At 38.2% G+C, this 20503-nt stretch overlaps 1 protein-coding gene across 2 annotated transcripts in view; it reads right to left on the reverse strand.

The window, feature by feature from the left end:
• fxr2 (fragile X mental retardation, autosomal homolog 2) overlaps window positions 1-13349 on the reverse strand; it is a 37404-nt gene extending 24055 nt beyond the window's left edge. For both annotated transcript variants that reach the window (XM_041779335.1, XM_041779334.1), the window contains exons 1-3: window positions 12641-13349; window positions 8278-8330; window positions 1460-1553 (exon numbers count right to left, since the gene is read on the reverse strand). In XM_041779335.1, coding sequence (XP_041635269.1) covers window positions 1460-1553; window positions 8278-8330; window positions 12641-12691 — 198 coding nt within the window. In that variant the 5' untranslated portion in view covers window positions 12692-13349. The remainder of the gene's footprint in view (window positions 1-1459; window positions 1554-8277; window positions 8331-12640) is intronic.
• Between the last annotated feature and the right edge of the window lie 7154 nt (window positions 13350-20503).

Consider the following 20503-nt stretch of genomic DNA (forward strand, 5'->3'; position numbering starts at 1 on the left):
TACAATTCCTTTTGAGATGATTTCCCATCATGCATTTGGTTGAAATTCACAACAACATTTTTTAAGCAGAGAACAAGATGTGGAAGGAGATGGAAATCGCATTTGAGTTAATATCTTCTATAATCTGATGTTTTTAATCATTTACATCAAGTAGAAATGTTTGCATGTTACTGCAACAACCAGGGAACTATCCCAGAAACACATCAAAATAAAAGTACCATATGAAAATGCAGGCCGTCTCAGCATGGGAAAAAACTGATCGGGCTTTGCTTTGAAAGTCCTAGTGGCAGTTTACTGTACCTGTCATGTCAGACTGGAATGAACTGACAGACAAGGCACACAAACACGCAGGCGCAGAGATCTGACTGCAGCTCTGAGCATAAACGTTTTTCAGTCTCTGGAGTTAAGAGCGGACATTCAGTGGTTTTAGATCGATCTACGCTCATGTTCACATTTTGAAGACTGAAGTGATTTTATGCGCTTACGTACAACACCGACTCCCATTGGTCGTGGACGACGGTCATGTCACTGAGAAACAAAATTTTACGCAAACATTGGAATTTTGTCTACAACATGGAAATCGGAGGAAAAGTAGTTAGGTAAAGCTGCCTTAGGGAGCACTGGGAAAGTTTCTCTGGTCATAATCTGGTAGAAAAGAGCATGATCTTGTCAGAGCATGAACTTGTCAGAATATTGGTGGACTGTAAAAGCACATACTTAAAGCTGTACTGGCTGTGTATTTGTTCTGCAATATTGTATCAAATTTTATCAGCATCTGTCATGGATTTACTTTTGTTCGTTTTTAAACTCGTCTGCTGTCATGAATTTAAAAAAAATTAAATTTAAAAAGTACGTCTCTTAAACTGGATTTTGTGGTATGTCTGACTCTACAATGACATGTGGTGCTACTACTGGACCAAGCAAGCAGCTAACTGGTTGGAAGTCAAGCAACAAAAACAAACAATTTGACAGCTCCTTACATATCCTATACATTGCATGCTTTACTTTTTAATGCAAATTCAAAGCAGGGGACAGCCCGACTTCTGCATAGACACAGTTTGACTAAAGAGTCAAAGCTAGGGAAGGAAACTGCAGAGCATGTGCAGGATGCCATATCTAGTCTTGTAGATGTGTACATATGCTAAAGTAAAGCAGTCACTGATGACTTTAACCAGCAGTGTTGGTCTGACTTTGTGAAATTTCTGAGACAGTCAGTAAAATACTGGCTATCTAATGTACAGTTTGGAAAGTTCTTAAAAAGTCTGCATTAACTTAAAGTGGCAGCATAACTAATTATTTCAAAATCATTTAAAAAGCAGACATCAGTAGCAACACTGATTAACATTATGAATCTGGAGTAAAAGACTTTAATTTCATGTCCACATTGCCCTGAAACAAGCCCTTGAGACACGAGTTCTGTTACTGTATGAAAACGGAGAAGTGGGATGGTTTGCCTTACCTCTACCTCCTCTCCTTCACTGATATCCTTGTGGTAGTCAGCTGGAGGAGGCAACCGCACGTCGCTGAAGGGCAACTGTCTCTCTGGCTGCCAGCTGTGAAAGAACAACACGTCACAGAGACAAACACTTGTCAGCTTATCAACAGTCTCACAGGTTTACATGAAAGCTATGGCATGGGTCAAGCAATGGAGGAAATGTTCTTTTTCACTAGTACCACGGTGAGATTGCAGTTACGTGGATGGGTGCATTACCCACTCACTGCTCTGCAGCACATTAACCGACATAATGACAGTAAAACTTAAGATGGCTCGTTAGGTTTAATGAGGAAGTTTGACAGAAGTGTTTCTGATCAGTGAGTGACTGTGTTCATCATCAGATGTCCTTTTTCCTAAAATTAGCTCAATGAAATGCAATAAAGTTCAGGAAATGAGCTCTGAAGGTGAAACCTATTCCTGGGCAATTAATCGAATTTAAATTTCAATTACAACTTTTGCTTCCTAAAACAAGATGATGAAGATTAGATGATTACTGTGCCACATGCTGTGAGCTATCATTTCAATTTAAGGTTTTATCCTGCATTGCAAATACTCTCCCCTCCTTCTCATGAGAATGGGGCAGTCATAGCGCTACAATTAGTAGTTAAACTACATTTTACAGCAAGTGTTAGTAGCATTGTTGTCTGAATCAATCAGCTTTTCAGAAGCTTCAGTTTAATGAATCTGATATCACGTCACATATTCTGGCTAGTTTGAAAAGAGAGAGAGCAGAAGAAGATGAGATCCCAACTGATTTTATACCTGCAAATGTGCGTGAATTTAAAATGGCAGGGTGTAAGTAAACCTTTGTGTTGCCTTAAGAGCTAGCCACACTTTTAATGTGAAGTGTTAAAGTTTCTTGGCTTATAAATTCCATGAGAACCGATTCTATGCAGGGAATGTTGAAGAGATGTATCAACAGCTAAACTGTTACCAATACATGTCAATAAAACAAAATAATCACTCTGTTTTTCTGACTATTTGTTAGACATTACAGTAATTAATCCAGTTATTGTGTGGCTCTCAATCTTATTAACATTTCAAAATGTGAGCTGAAGAAACATACAAGTGCAAAAAACACTGCATGCATAGAGGAGTCAGAGAGAGAGATAGAACGTGAGATCTTAAATAAATATCATTTGTTTCATGTGTCATGTCAGTAACAGGGCTGAACGATTTGGGAAAATAATCTAATTGCGATTTTTTCACCCAGTCTTGCAATTGCAATTTGATATGCGATTATTTCTTAAATTCCTTATATTGTGTTTTTTTTTAACCACCAAACACAAGCAATAAATAAGTCTAGCTATATCATAACCAACACAAGATTAGATAAAACTGGAGCTGAATAATTTTGAAAAATATTCAGTTGAGATGATTTTGGCTTGTATTACAAATTGGATAGAAATTGATGTGTCGAAGGGAGTTATAATTTTTATTTCATTCTCATAGTTATTAAGAAAAATGGACAAAAAAGACGGATTATTGTAGACTATTCTAAAGAATTGCCTGTGGATGATTGCATGATATGTAATGCATAATATCTCTACTGCAAAAAAATTTAAACTGGTATTTTGACACAAATTTCAGGTTAAAGAAATATTGCACCTTCTGTAATTTGAAAATTGCAGCAGGCCAAATTGAGATTTAATCTAATTTTCAATTAATTGCCCAGCCCTAGTCAGCATCAGTAATAGTAGTCTTGTGGTAGTTGGAATTATGCGTCACACTAGGTAGGTAAAAGGGGGAGGCAGAGCATTAGCCTCGTTCACCAGAGGTGAGTGCTTAGTCCCCATGGAGGTGTTGCAGGAAAACCCGTGCAGGGGGGGTTCCCACTTGGCAACCCTGGCGAAGTGTTGGCTTCTTGCTGCCCATCGGTTAACATGGTTGACTTGTGGAGACAAATGTTGAGGATTTAACTGGGTTAGGGGTAGGGCTGGGCAATTAATCGTAAATTCGATTAAATCGCAATATGGCCTGCTGCGATTTTCAAATCACAGAGAGGCAATATTTCTTTTACCGGAAATTTGTGTCAAAATACCAGTTTAATTTTTTTTTTTGCAGCAGAGACATTATGCTTTACATATCATGCAATCATTATAGTGACACATTCTTAGAATAAAAAATCCCATTGTCTTCATTTTTGTATGTTTTTCTTGTTAAATTTGAGAATTATATAAAATTATCATTCCCTTTAATACAAAAGTTCCTATCCAATTTGTAAAATGAGTCAAAATCATTTTTTTAAGCCCTAGTTTAATCTAATATTGTGTTAGCTATAGTTCAGAATGAATTATTGTTTGTTTTTGTTGGAAAATACATGAGATGAGGAACTTAAGAAATAAACGCATATTAAATCGCAATAGCAATATTGGGTAAAAAAAATTAAGATTATTTTCCTGAATCATTCAGCCCTAGTTAAGGGACTTCTTTGCTGAGCACTGATCCTTTCTGTAGAGCACAATTATCTTGTGTTTGCTCCAAATCCTGATGATTTCACTCATTAAAATAGCATGTGCTAACAGCAGGTGGGTTTTATGACTGAAGAAAGTTTGACAGGGATCTGAAGAAAGGTTTGTACAACTTTGAAAAAACTACTTTAATAACTGCAAACACATTTGGAATATAATTAAATTGCATTTTTATTTTGTTATGCTCTCCAATAGAGCACGTACCTGATATTCTTACCAGGGAAGTATTGACAGGAAGGATGTGTACAGGGAATCTGCTTTATATACACTAGTTTTCACACAGCATCAACACACTCATGTTGTTAGTCATGGTATGTAAATCAAACAGTCTGATTCACTATTCACGAGAAACATAAATATCTAGCATGCTTGGACACAATGCTGCAAACACGTGCTGTGCTGTAAAGCAGTAGTTCTCAACTGGTCCGGTCTCAGGACCCACCAGTCTGTCTTGCGACTAGGGGTATGACGAGACACTTATCTAACAAGACAAGACGAGACAAGATTTGGGCCCATGAGACACGAGACGAGATGAGATTTTACACTTTTTTTAATTGTGGAAAAAAATACATGGGTGGATAATATGTCCTTTATACAACTGAAAGTCACAATTGCAACACATTCAGGTCTATTCAAAAGTGAATTAAGTACTAATTAGGCTATCAATGCTTCCCAAGAGTATGTTTTCTCTAACTTTGACTCAAACTGTACAATTTAATGCTCTTCAAATCAAAACTTTCATTTTAACAGTCTTCAAAAACTTTAATTTACTACACTATGCACTCGTGGCTACAATTACAATGACTATTTTTAATATTATACTTAATTATATATAATAAAAGCATTTTGATTATTTTAAAAGTACTTTAAGCACTGTTTACAACAGACTGAAATATAAAGAGCTGCATTAGTAAAATTAAACTATTTTTAATCCTCTTTAAGGACATCCATATTTTAAACACTTAAAATAAATCTTTAAGTCAATAACATGTTGTAATTTAAAGAAATAGATTATTGTATTGTTTTGTGATCTTTTTTTCCTCATATAGCTTTAACAGTGTTGGACACGACGGACAGATGAGTGTGTGTTAATGTGTGTGTGCGTTAGTGAGTGTGTGTCTCTGTCTGCTGTCATACAACAAACGGCGCGCAGAAAGCTTTAACTTCGCTTTCTGGAGCTCACAGTGGACTCTATGACGCTCAAACAGAGTTTGTTTAGCTAAGTTTACTGCTGCAGTATGCAAACCCGTTGCACTACACATGTTAAGATTCTGACTGATCATACGCACAACTGATGGATGTGTGACTGACAGACGGTGAGACGAGAAGGAGACATGACAAAGCCGCGACTCAAAGTTACAAAGTCACAAATAGTGGCACTACGAGCGAGTCTGTGCGCATACAAGACCTAAACTAAACGCTGTATTCTCCTCATGGAGACTGCACAAGCTTTCACCAGCAGCATTTCATCAATTCACACCGTTATGATGATGCATAGTTGGATCATGTGCAGCCCAAGTAGCGCACGCAAGGGGGTGGTTGGAGCGGTCATCTTAATGGATACCGGATCAGCTCCGTTTCCTCATTTGCTCTCTCACCAACAGTTTTATAGTGTCCAGGGCATGTTTGTGATCTTTTATAACTTCCAGTTTGGTATTGTTTTCTTTAAGGAGAGCTGCTGCTCCAAGTGTCTGCACAATATTGATCTCGTAAGATTGATTTTTCCACAACGAGAAATCTCGTGGCGTTTTGATCTCACCACACCCCTACTTACTACAGATCGCAATCCAAGTTTCCAAAAGATTTTCAGCAGCGTATGTTTAGTTAATTGAATATGTTGCAGTGTGGAGCATGACTGGACCAAAACACCTGATATGAAGAAAAGAAAAGGGACAAAACTGACAAATTTTATACCCTATTTACCCATCAGTCTGTGTCAATTTTTGCCAATTTTCCAGAGAACCTGTGAAATTACTTCATTATCATGGGAAAAGCAGCCATTTATTGCAAGAAGAGGAGATAAATGACTTGAAATATTGATCAAACATTTAAATTTATCCAATTTTACAGTTAAACAGTGTAAAATAAAAGGCACTGATGCATGTCCAAAAGGACTTTAGCCACCTTTTTTTTTTTTCACTTGGTCGCGACCCACTAAAAACTGCTCCGAGACCCACTTTTGGGTCCCGACCCATCAGTTGAGAACCACTGCGTTAAAGGAAGGAGCCAGAGATCAGTCTACAACACATTACAAAACAAGTGCTTCGCAGTATGTGGTACAGTAATCTTTCAGCCTCCGTTATCTTGTTTTCAAGCTAAAATCAAGATTGAAACTCAATTCATTGCCCAGGATTAGCAGAAAGGCAGCTATTGGCTGGTGTAAAAAGTAAAATGACCTCAGCCATACAGAACCATTTTGGTTTGGAGGCAACAGATCTAGAAATAAAATGCAAAATAACTTTTAGAAGTTGTTTCACTGCTGTGGCTGCCCCTTAAGGCAGCAACACTTTATTTAAGCCAGTGGTGTCAAACTCAATCACAGCAGGGGCCAGATTCTGGATTTAGGTCTAACCTGAGGGCAAAACAGGGTTTAACACAACCTTAAACTGTCAACCTCATTTTGACCAGTGATAAAATATGAAAAAAAAAACAATGCTGATGATAAATCATTTGGAAATTCAAAAAAGTAAAAATGATAAGTTTAAATGCTCTAATCCGAGGTAAAAAAATTTCCAGTTATTAGTTCAAAAGATCAGAACTCGATACCAAAAATAGAAAATCAATGTTTTCATAGAGCAAATATGAGGTGAAAGTTGAAATCATAAGTTTGAAAAGGTCAAAATATGAGATCAAATTTGAAATCATGAGTTTAAAAGTCAATTATGTCATAAAATTTTAAATTGTGTGTCTGATAGTTCAAAATGTGGGATTAAAAAGCCAAAATTAGGAGTTGAAATTGTCAAAATATGAGCTAGAATTCAAAATTATGACTCAAAAAATTAGAAATAGGATTTCAATTCAAAATTGGGGGTGTCAAAGGTTAAAATATGATATAAAAAGTAAAAAGTATGAATTAAAAATGTCAAAATATGACAAAAAAAATACGAAATCATGTGTTGAAAAGTCAAAATATGCGATGAAAAAGTCAAAGTAAGGAGTTGAAAAGGTCAAAATATGACTTTAAATTCAAAATTGGGAATCTAAAGATAAAAATGTGATATATAAAGTCCAAATTATGAGTTGAAAACGTCTACACATGGAATGAAAAGTCAAAATCATAAGTTTAAGTCATAATCTTGAGATGCAAAATTGAAAATATGAAATAAAACACAAATTAATTTTTCCCCCACATTCTTGACTGTTTATCTAGTCTTTCCTACTCTTTACTTTTTCAGATTTTTATGGCTGAACAAGGATATTTTAAATAATCAAGTTGAAGTTTACAAAATTACACTGGAGGAAATCTGCAGGCCTCATACAGGGGGGCCAGTTATAATACAAATAAATGACCTCATGGGCCGGATACAATCGTTCCATGGGCCGGTTTTGGCCCCCAGGCCTTGAGTTTGACACCTGTGATTTAAGCGTTTGAAATTCACACTCAAGGCAGCAAATATAAAGATTGTGATATGAACTGAAATAGTCTTTATTGTGATTTATCATAATGAAGAAGCCCTAAACCTGAAATTTTCTATGCAAAACATTAAATTAAAAGTGACTCTACATATAAATATCTAAATAAACTTCAAAGCCGTTTGCCAATCTGAGATTTAAAAGAAATATTTCATGCAACTTTGATTTTTAAAAAAAAAAAGGTGGCTTCTTTATCCACCGTCTTATACAACCAGCTACTCCAACATCTCCACGTGCTTTGAGAAAGTAAAAGGAGAGGAGGGGGAGTAGAAACTGTCTCTAAATTGCCATCATACTGCCACCCCTCCCGATCTGCATACCTTGGGTCACTATTTTTAGGGGCACCCTGCTCTACACTCCGAGCCAGGCAGATAAAGAGACACCAGAGAGATGAGTGGGTGGGGGGTGGTATAAAGGGACAGTAGGTGGGGCTAGGAGTATACGAAAGCATGCCATCAGGATGGAAAGGGCAGGAGGGGTCAGAACAGGAGGTAAAAAACTGTTAGAGACATGTATGGACAGCTGCATGCCAAGCACAGGTGGTGAAAAGGACGGTGCTAAACGTCTGAGTTAAACCTCCAGCAGTTGTTTTAACTCCCATTCACTGTAGATCAAACTTAATTTCCCACTCTCATAAAAGAGACAGAGAGGAGAGGCTTACAGACAAAGCATACATACTTGTTTTCGAAGACAATTGTGAGGGAGTCGTCATGGACATCTTTGATGTAACCCTGGAAGAAAAGCAGAGAGAGAGGTTTTTATTCCGATGAATGCACTCGAAGGAGACAGTGATGTGGGGTGGGGCTGGGAGGGTTTGATACAGCATGTAAACAGCACAGACAGCCGGCGTGTAAGCCGTGCTAGACCAAATACTGTGACTGTTGCTGCTGAAAAAAGAGCAGCAAGAGCTTTTTTGGAAGCCAAGACATCACATCGCTGACACAATTTTCTGGCTGTGAATTCAGTGCTGGATGGAGTGATGAGGAACACTGACTCCTCCTGACAGGCTGGAAATCTCTCACACACATATACAGAGGAAAATACACGTGCTTCTCTATGTGTGCATGCTGAAAACTATAGTTTTACACATGTATGAGGAGAGAAGGCATTCCCTCACTGAGTCGAGCTTATATGGACATCATACGTATTATGTGATACCCCAGTGACAGCTATTACAAGAGAGATCGCTCCAATGTGTTACTCGTCCATCAAGACTATCCACAAATCTGTCACAGTGGCTCTAAACTTTGACCAGCAACCCCTCCCCTGTGCTGAGCAATGGCGAGACGAGAGGAAGGTGGTGGGTGTGGCTTGTCCCACTGTGCGACATTTAACCGTATATGGGACAGAGAAGTCAGGCTTCACTTGTAAACGTGTGTGGGACTCTGGAGGGGGCATGTGTGGATTCACCTGCTGGGAAGGTGCTGCCTTTGCACTACAAGGGTTAGCTACAGTTTCACGCCAGGCTCAGTGGTAATAAACATGTGGACATAGTGTATTAGTATTTTTGTACCCATTAAACCAGTGTTTCTTTGACACACTAATGTTCAAAATGATGTTTAAGCATGTGCTCGATGTCATAAGAAAGCAACCAAACGGATCTGTTGTTGGGAAATCACATAAATACAGCTGGAAACTTAAAGAAATAAGTAAAAAAGAGAGCAAAGAGGAAACTAAAAAGAACACATTTACAGTGCTGTGAAAAAGTATTTGCTCTTCCTGATTTATTTTTTTACATATTAATCACACTTAAACATTTCAAATGAAACAAATGTTTAAATTCAACAAGCATAACCTTCTGTCCCCCTTTTTAAATCAGAGTACAAATTTCACTAGCCACACCCAGGCCTGATCACTGCCAGACCTGCTGAATCAAGACGTCTAAAGGTCCTAAAAAGAAACACATCATGCCGCAATTCAAAGAAATTCAAGAACAGATGGGAAGCAAAGTCATCAGTCTATCAGTCTGGAAAGGGTTACAAAGCCATTTCTAAGGCTTTGGGACTCCAGTGGACCACAGTGAGAGCCATTATACACAAATGGAGAAAACTTGGAAGAGCGGTAACCTTCCCAGGAGTGGCCAACCAAAATTACTCTTGTCAATGGCTTATTCAGGAGGTTACAAAAGAACCCAGAACAAAATCTTAAGCCCTGTAGGCCCCCTTGACTCACTTAAGATCAGTGTTTATGACTCAACGATATAATAGAGACCAGGCAAAAATGGCATCCATGGGAGAGTTCCAAGGCCAAAACCACTGCCAAAAAGGACAAAGTCTCATCTCACATTTGCCAAAAAACATCTTGACGATTCCCAACACTTTAGGGGAAATATTCTGTGGGCAGACGAGACAAAACATGAACTTTTGGAAGGTGTGCACCATCACATCTGAAGTAAAACTAACACAACATTACATCAAGAGAACATCATACACCAATGTTGGTGGTAGTGTGATGGTCTGGGGCTGCTTTGCTGCTTCAGGACCTGGACCCCTTGCTGCTCTCTCTCAGGAAATCCTGAAGGAGAATGTTAGGCCATCAGTTTGTGACCTGAGGCTTGAGCACACTTGAGTTATGCAAAAAGTCCACTTTTAATGGTGTAAAAAAAAAAAAAAAAATCTGATTGAGGGGCCTTTAACAGGTTGTTCATGCTGAAAAAAATTCCCTCAAATGTAGCTGAATCAAAGCAATACAGCGAAGAAAAGTGGGTCAAAATTCCTCCACAGCGACAAAAGAGACAGATTGTGGATTGTGGCAAAAAGCTTGCAGTTGTTGCCGCCAAGGGTGGCACAACCAGCTACTAGGTTTAGGGGGAATTATTTTTTACATAGAGCCAAGTGGGTTTGGGCGTTAAATTCATGAATAAAATAAATCATTTTAAATCATTATCATCTTCTATTTTCCATTTACTCGGATTGTCTTTGTCTCATAATAAAATGCGTTTGATCTGAACCATGAAAGTGTGACAAATATGTAATAAAATAAGAAATTAGTAGGGGGCAAATACATTTTTAGAGGACTGTAGATGTTTTCTCAAACCCTCCCAGGGCTACTGCTATCTTTAAGCTTTGAGAAAAACGTAAAGAGTTACAAAAGGCACACCTCATGAAGCAGTTCTCAAATACTGACTGACTACAACTCCAATTACTAGTCAATATATGCCTCTTTATTGACACAAAATGCCTACATTTTTCCTATAACTCTTGTAGAGCTAGTTAGTTTCACAATAAGCTTTATGCGCATGTCGGCAACAGCTGCATGAACGTGTTACGTCAGATTAGGAACTGCTTCCACCTAGTACTACCAGGTCAAAAGGCAGGCAAGCCCTCTTTCTAGTATGACATGACAAGTGAAAAGTTTGGGGGGGCAGAGAGGGGTCACAGGCAACAGCTGTGACGTAGCTTCATCCTCACGCCAGCAGGCGCATGTTAAACCAAGTGGTACCTTCTCTAACTGATGAGTTAAATTTGATGGTATTAGCTTATCTTTAGGTGTTTGTGTGGATTGATTAGTAAGGCCCACTCATAATTTCAATATTTGTGGAAAAAGTGACTTCTTTGTTGAGCTTAAACAGCTACAAATTGACATGGAAATCAATCAGGTTTGACTGAGAATGTATGTTTTCAATAACCTTCCTGAAACATGGTCTCTGCTGAAAAAGATGCAGTCTTTAAAACAGATAAAGTGCCATTTTCCTGCCAGGTGGTGTATTGCCCTGACAGGTTCATAAACACAATCCTGATTCACAGTATAAAAAGGAAACACTAATAGGCGCACGCTGACATCAGGGTGACGAGGTGCATTCAAAAAGCTTAAATCCATTAAGCAGTGTGCCAGTCATAAAAAGGAAAAAGTGAAGGCACTTTAAGTTCAACTTGTACTCCCACCAAGGCCAACAAATCTACTTTAATATGTTGTTTAGGAGGTCTTAGTGTCCACCTCATCCACAAAATGAGAGCTGTGAGATAATGGAGGTGACGGACGGGAGTGGAAGGCATTCATTGACGCCAGAGCCAAACTGTCACCCTGTAAAAAAGAACAACAGGTGAAGCAGCATGAGGGGAGTAAATATAGGCTCACTGCTGAACAGCCATGTGGTCAGTTGAGCAGCTGAATACCCAAAGACAGAAAAGAGCATTTGGGGAAATTGGTGTGAATCAAGGTAAATAAAACTAAAAACAGAAGGCTTAGATTGATCAGCAACTAAGGTTATGCCTCAACATGTTGGAGCTGAACTGTATGGGCTTTTCAAATAATGTCAAAAGCTCCAACATTACCTTGCTCAAATCTGTATAACTGACTGATGAAAAGCTTTATTTTCAAGCTGTGATTTCATTTAGAACAAATTTTGGTCCTGACTTTTGAGTAACAGGGTTGCTACCTTAATGTGAGGAACAAGGCTGTGACACAGCATCAACAAAACCTTAGAGTGTCAGGATATGAGAGTATTTCTCTGAAAATGAAACCGAATGAAAACAAAACCCTAATCTCTGTTTCTTCCTTGTCTGGGTAGTAAGTTTAAATGTTCAGCCTTGTCGCTAAAACGTGGGCTGAAAGACGAGACAAATACGTTAGCCTTGATTTAGCATCTCATCATACTTGTACGCAAGAACTGCAAAACAGCTGTCTGATAAGCAGCTAGTTTCAGTTTCCCATATTTGCATCCCACCTTTTCTAGTTAAGAAATGTGTTGCAAGGGACCAAATATTCGATGTCAGCATCCTGGGAACCTGTGTCGGTTAGTTCAGCGCGTGTTTATGATGGTAGTTTCTGATTAAGTCAGAATAAAGTCTACATATATTGATGCCAAGTGCACCTAGCTTGTCAGCTAGCTGGAGCTAGCTGCCCACCCCACAATGGCCAACCCTAATGGGACGTAAAAGCATCACGCTTCTTTAGAACTGGACCTCAGCAAACGTTGGTCAAGTAACGGCTAGCTCGGCCTGGGGTCAGAGCAGCGGAACCTTGCAGGTTTTTTGTTTTTCTTGACACCAAACTTTTAACTGGGACAACTTGAAACTACGACTATAAGTAACCAGGTTACCTTGTAGAAGGCCCCATTCGAGCCGCGAACTTCCACGGCCAGTCCGTCCATAGCTGGCGGTAGATCCCCACGGCTGAGTTTGTCTGTAGCCGTTACGACTCCGTGCGGGTCCGGTAGCGTTACCACCCCCAGCTTCGCCGGCCCTTCGCCGCTCTCCGGCCGCTTGTGGATTTCCAGCGTTTCGGGTGGAGGGAGAGGGGCAGAGGAGAAGGGGTTGGGGAGATGGGTGTGATGGTGTCAACTAATGCAACGCAGACGCTGTCTCCAGCAGCAGCTCGTTTGAAGCTCCGTTGTCTGTTTTGTCTGAATGTGGAATTTGGAGCTCGCGAGCTGTAAGGCACCGCCACGAGCACTGGTGAGGTCTCAACGTGCGCGAGGAGGAAAAGCAAGCTAGTAATGCTACCACTGGAGGTTGCTAACTGATGGATAATTAGCTGGGAGGCTAGTAGCTATCAACACCTTGATCCCGTCAGTTTTCAGGGATGCTAGCTGGCTAGCATTTGATAGCCCGGTTGCGTTTGTTGATGAGCGTGTGGCGCAGTCGTTGCGTTGAATAATTTCCCTGAAGTCGTCACTGGGGATGGTTTCTTCAGCCTGTGGTGCAATTTTCACCTGCGTTTCTCTCCTAAAAGGCGTTTGAGATGCGCTACCGCCCGGCGACTCCTTACTCCAACTACCCGTCCCCACAAACACACGCCGATTGAGTGAATCGGAGAGGGACTGAATGACCTCGAACACCCCACCCCTCAATGATAAAGACCCGCCCAGCGGAAAATCCAAGCTTGTGATTGGTCGTTTACACAGGCAATCAACTTTGGCCTTCACTGATTGGTTTAGCAAATAAGGGATGGTCCACAAGCCTGACCAATACAAACCGGACAGTCACATCCTAACACAATCCATTGGTTTTATTCCTTGTCAATTACAGTTTTACTCAAACTGACTCGCTCCCATGTCTAATTTTGCCCACTCATTGATGAGTGAGGACCAGCAGCCATTGTGTAAACAGCCCTAGAGTGAAGTTACTACACACATCACTAATTATATCACCTGCTAAAAACGTCCATATATGAGTGATTCTGCAGGGGAAGCTTTGGAATCTGTCGTTAATAAACTCGGTGTATGTGAGGAACTTTATGTTGAACTTATATTTCTCGAGTTGAATTATGATGTACAAAACAGAGCCATGCTATGCATTTTATAGGGGTTAAGAGCAGGGGCGTCGCTAGGGATTTAGGGCCCCAAGAAAGAATATTACACAGGGCTCCCCTTAGCCGGCTAGTGAAGCAACAAATGTTGCATCATTTTAACAAATATATATGCATTTTGATGTATTTTTTAAACCATAATTTCCCAGTTTATGAGCAATTTTTTTTACTATGGCTAAATTGAATTTGCTTGCAATATTTTGTAGTGCTGGACCACACTATTTGGACATTTTTAAGAGAGGGGCCCCCAGAATTGTATTTTACTCTATTGATACAAATTTCAGTCTGTTGATCAATTCATTTAGTTACTTTTGATACAATGATTACACTAATTAAGAAAAATCAAATAAAAACACAGTTTTCATTGTAGGCATTTGGAGGCCCATTTCTGCCACTTAAAAAAGAAAAAAGTGGAAGTAAGGAAATTACAAAAAGAAATCCAAAGTCATAAATTTAAGATTTAAATTTAAACTTATGAGATAAAAAAAATCATAATTAAAAGATACAAAGTTGAAATTATGAGAAAAAAGCCAGTCAGTTATAACTTTTAATGTCATCATTTTGACTTTTTAATTCATAATCTTGACTTTGTATCTCATTATAATTACTTTTTACTTCTAAGTCTGACTTTTTATATAATAATTCTGACTTTTTAACTCACAGTTATGACTCTTTAACACATAATTCTGACTTTTTATTTATTAATTATGACCTAGACTTTTTTTTCAAGAAGTGCTGTACTTTCACATTTTTTTCTTTTTTATTTGACCTGAATGGGCTTCCATACAGGCATCTCAAGGGCCCTTCTCTACTGTGGGCCCAGGGAATCAGTAACCTTTTTCACCCTTGTGCTACGCCCATGGTTAAGTGATATGTTGCAATCCTAGCAATTTGATTGCAATTCAAAGATGAGCATCAGAGTCCGTATAATGAAAATGTGAAATGAACTGACTGTTGAATCAGAAAAATACACTCATCTCTATGAGTAAGACAGCCTGCTTTGCTCTGTTTTAAAGGCAGGCATATGCTATAAATCTACAGGAATATCTGCCATAATGTTATCTCAAGAAGCTTTTTCTTAATTTGGGAAGAAAATGGATTGAAGAAGTTCTTTCCAAGGCAAAACTGGGGACATATGTGCAGAACAAACAACATTTTATGCCTAAACGTTCTGTAACATTATGTTTATTTAGATGCCAAAAAGCTTTGGTTACACAGTTAAGATCTAATATTCTTCCTCTGGCCATTGAGGTTGGCGGTTTCAAACATTTTCCAAGAGAAACAGACTTTTTGAGTTGATTTGAATAAGCTGCAAAGTGGGTCCCATTTCTTTTGAACACTGAAAATATGACAATCTAAAAGAGTTATTGTTTGATGAAACAGCTTTTCTAAAACAGAGGTATTGTGGTGCCAGATGAGTAAAACTAAATGTGGCTTTTGTTTAAGCTTTCAATTTTTCCAGCCTGGAAAAAAAGACATTTTTTTTCTGTCATTAGTCTTAATTACTATTTTCATTTTCTTCTTGTATTCCACGTCAATGAATGGACCCACCATGCCACAGGTGTGAAACTCAAGGACAGGGGACCAAATCCGGCCCATGGAACGATTATATCCGGCCCGCAAGATCATATCATATTTGTGTTATAACTGGCCCACCAGTATGAGGTCTGCAGATTTCCTCCCCTATGATAATGTAAATTTCAGCTCGATTATTTCAAATATCCTTGTTAAGCTGAAAAAAATCTGAAAAAGTAAAGGCTAAGAAAGATTAGATAAACAGTCAAGAATGTGTGTGTGTGTTTGTGGGGGGGGGTAATTTGTCTTTATGTCATATTTTTAATTTTGCATCTCAAGATTATGACTCAAAAAGTGATTTTGACTTTGCATTACATGTTTGACTTTTTCAATTCATAATTTTGGACTTTATATGTCACATTTTTTCTTAAGATTCCCAATTTTAAATTTTAAGTCATATTTTGACCTTTTCAACTCCTTACTTTGGCTTTTAATCCCATATTTTGACTTTTAAACATGTGATTTCAACTTTTTTCTCATATTTTGACATTTTAATTCATAATTTTTACTTTTTATATCATTTTTTGACCTTTTACACTCCCTATTTATAATTTTAATCCTATTTTTAACTTTCTAAGTCATCATTTTGAATTCTAGCTCATATTTTAACATTTTCAACTCCTAATTTTGGCTTTTTAATCCCACATTTTGAACTATCAGACTAACAATTTAAAATTCTAAGCCATAATTCGCTTTTTAACTCATGATTTCAAACTTGATGTCATATTTTGACCTTTCAAATGTATGATTTCAACTTTCTCCTCATATATTTGCCCTTTACAAACATTATTTTTCTATTTTTAATATCATGTTCTGATCTTTTAAACTACTGAATTGGAATATTATCTCAGATTTGAGCCTTTAAACTTATCATTTTATACTTTTTGAATTTCCAAATGATTATCATCAATGCTGTTTTTTCATATTTTATCACTGGTGAAAATGAGGTTGACAGTTTAAGGTTGTGTTGACCCTGTTCGGCCCTAAGGTTAGACCTACATCCAGAATCTGGCCCCTGCTGTGATTGAATTTGACATTCCTGCACTGTGCTCTCTGATCTTGGATGGTTTGGATACACTTCATTTTCTTTAATTGATTTTATAAATCAATCATGGCCAATATAATTAGGTTTTTTGACAAAAACATTACAAAATCCCTCTTCAATTTCAAAGGGAACATATATTTCTACAAAATAATGTCAATTCAATTAAAAAAAATGTAATGTAAAATAAGTGACTGCATAAGTGACTGACCTAATTCAACAGAGCTTCAGCCAATAGGAGCTATGAATCTCACAGTTAGTGAAATGAGGACCACCTGAGTGCAGTGGATGTGTGTAAAGTGATTGTAGTATAAAGACATATGTGTCTGGAAGGTCCAGTCACTCATTAATCAGTATTCCTGGCTACCATTACACCATGAAGATAAAAGAACACATCAAGCACTCAGAGAAAAGGTTATTGAAAAGTATAAGTCAGGGATGGATACAAAAAAAGTCCAAGTCCAGATTTCAGTTAAATCCATCATCAAGAAATGGAAGGAATATGGCATGTGTGTAAATCTGCCTAGGTCAAGTCGTTCTCACAAACTGAGTGAGTGTGCAAGAAGCAGACTAGTGAGAGAGGCCACCAAGACACCTATGACTTCTCTGAAGGAGTTACAAGCTTCAGCAGCTGAGATGGGAGAGACTCTGCAGACAACTGTTCTTCACCTGTCAAAGCTTTATGGGAGAGTGGCAAAGAGGAAGCCACTGTTGAAGAAAACTCTAATTACATCTCAACTAGAGTTCACTAAAAAGCATGGGGGAGACTCCATGGTCAGGTGGAAGAAAGTTCTTTGGCCTGATGAGACTAAAACGGTGCTTTTAGGTCATCAGACCAGACGCCAAACACTGCACATCACCACAAACACAGCACCCCCACTGTGAAGCATGATGGTGGCAGCATCATGCTGTGGGGATGCTTCTTAACAGATGGCCCTGGAAGGTTTGTAAAGGCAGAGGGAAACACAAATGCAACAAATTACAGGTAGATCCTGGAGGACTATCCTTTTCAGTCTGCAGGAGACCTACAGCTTGGGAGAAGATTTATTTTCAAGCAGGACAATGAGCCAAAGAATACAGAGAAAGCCACGCAGACATGGTTTAAAGATAACAAGGGGAATGTTCTGGAGTGGCCGAGTCAAAGCCAAGACTTTGATCCAATATAGAATTTGTGGCTGGTCTTGAAAAGGGCTGTTCATGCCTGACCCCTGTGCAACCTGACAGAGCTTGAGCAGTTTAGCAAAGAAGAATGGAGTAAAACTGCTGTGTCCAGATGTTTGATTCTGGTTAAGACCTTTCTACACAGACTCAGAGATGTGACTGCAGCCAAAGGTGACCCTACTAAATACTGACTTGAAGGGGGTGAATATTTATGCAGTCACTTTACATTATGTATTTTTATTTGATTGGAATTACTTTATAGAAATCTGTTTGACATGACAGAAGGTTATTTGTAATATTTTTGCCAAATTATATCGACCATAATTGATTTATAAAATCATCAAAATAGTAATAACATCAAAGGGGGTGAATATTTTTTACAGGCACTGTGACATAGAGTAATAGAGCTTTAAAAACTCTTCAAAATAGAAGAGGAGAACCTCTCACATCAGAAAAATTATCCCTGTTTGCATAGCACATGCCAGGTTTACAGGTTTAGTCCCCAACAACATGTGGCTTGTCACACTGAGTTCAAATGTATGCTAATGCAAGAAATGTGAATCTGTGTAGGCATGACTTATCATGGGTAAGGTTTCAGAGCACAGGAATGCAACACCAGGAAGACTAGACATGGAAAGGACTGCAGGATGGATGATTTAGCTTTCAAAACATACTGCATACATTAAAATTGCTGTAGCAATTATTGTTATTTTAAGCCCTAGCACTTCTTCACTCAAAGCAGTGTAGGTCAAACTCTGAATATGACTCATACACATACAGTCCATGCCGCTTGAAACAAATAGTCTTTATTGGTACAGGCTACATGGGTAGAAACAGAAAACAACCCTCATGGCATGGAAACTGAAAGATCAGAAAATAAAATAATAATAAAAGCTTAATCCTTATGAAAACATACTTTTCAATAGAGGATAAAGACACTTATTCACTGTGTTGATAAAGCAAAAGTCATTTTAACTGTTATTTGTACCAAAGTACAACGATATTTTTGGACTACCTGTGAACACTGTAAAGAAAAATACTCATCAATACAAACCATGTGTTTTTTCTTTAAAGCAGTGATAGTCAATGCATGGCTCTTGAGCCACATGTGGCTCTTTTATGTCTTTGGGTAAAATATTATTCCTCCAGAAAACCTTCAAAAAGAGAAACTCAGAAATTACCCATTGCAAATCACATTAACCCGTTTGTTTCCCATACTTATACAGAAAGCTGCAATTGCCAAACTTAATTGTCAACCTTTATTTTTTGTTTGTACAGTGCTTAACAAATTTATTCGACCACCCTAACCCTAACCAAAGTGAGGTTGATGCCACAGCTGCCCTAAATTAACAGCATTGGTAATTACCAAAATCATTTTTGATGTTTCTGCAATGGTTAATACACCAATATGTAGAAGCTCTTAAACCAAAATGATATTTTTAATGCTAAAATATAATTATTATTGTTATCCACGAATTTTCAAATTTACTGATTTACAAAAAAAACCTGAAAAAATAGTAAAGCACATTAATATTTCTTGATTAATATGTCGAATTATAGTTATTTACTGGCATTCCTGAACAGATAAATTAGTTTTAGTGGTTGAATGTTATGCCTGATTAATTTCTGACATCTCAGAGAAGCCCAGTGAGCCGGCTCAAATTTGGGTATAAAAAGGTTAATTCAGTTTGAAATTCCTCATTCCTGTTCAAAATGGTAAAACATGGAGAGCTCACTGAAAATGAAAGAGTCTGCATTAAAGCACTTCATGATGCTGGATGGTCTCTGAGACAGGTGGTCTAATAAATTTGTTAAGCACTGTATATTTCCATTTTTGCCATTTTTAATCAATCTTTGCTGCTTTAAGCCCACTTTTACCACTTCCTTTTGCCAATTTTGCCTCTTTCATCCAGCTTTTGACAAATTACAATTTTTCCCTTTTGAATCATTTTTGCCACTTTTCGCCCTTTTAACCTTTTGCTATTGAATGCCACATTTTGATTCATTTTTGCCACTCTTTGCTGCTTTTTTCCCACTTTTGTCACTTATCACTCATTTTTTCCCATAGTTGTGCTGCTTTTTGAAATTCTTTGTCACCTGTAACTCCTTTGTCACTTGCCATCCATTTCTGCCACTTTTTTCCCCATTTTTGTCACCTGTCACCCAGTTTTTTAACCTTGCAAGGTGGATGGATACACCTGTTTCCATGTTTGTCACTGGTGAATCCATCTTGCAAAGCTCCCTTCTGAACCATTTGGGCATCGACAGGACCAATTAATGACAAGGGGCAGTACTTTTGAGTGCAGCTGAGTCGTGACGTAAGTGAGCAGCAACAAGAGGCCGGTGCAATTATGGAGGAAGAGATTAGCGTGGATGCTGTTCAAGTTCCAGTTTTATCTGAACTTGAAAACATTTCTTTGATAAGAATAAAACAGCATTGAGTTTTTTTCTTTTCAAAAATGTCAAAAGTCGTGCACTGGCATGTCTACAGTCACTATGTTTAACATTATGCAGTTCTCTATGAAGTTTACGCCTCGGTAGCGGCTATGTCTCATGTTTTGTTGCTCTGATTGGCCCGTAAAGATTTGACAGACAGAACATTCATCCAATCACCCTCTGAGTTTTTTTTTCAAAGGCTCTGCCCTTTCCCAAACACAGTTTATGGAAGGTTTATCAGATGGATGTGTGAAACAAATCCATCTGGCCTGTCAGGTTAACATCAATCCATTTTTGCCTCTTTTGTCCTGCTTTTTGCAAATTGCCATTTTTTTCCCACTTCAATCATTTTTTTTGCCACTTTTCGCCCATTTAAGCTGCCCTTTGCTATTAAATGAAACTTTTTTTTACTAATTTTTGATACTCTTTGCCGCTTTTCAC

The sequence above is a fragment of the Cheilinus undulatus genome, linkage group 22 (assembly GCF_018320785.1).
Source record: "Cheilinus undulatus linkage group 22, ASM1832078v1, whole genome shotgun sequence".
In the NCBI taxonomy this organism is placed as follows: domain Eukaryota; kingdom Metazoa; phylum Chordata; class Actinopteri; order Labriformes; family Labridae; genus Cheilinus; species Cheilinus undulatus.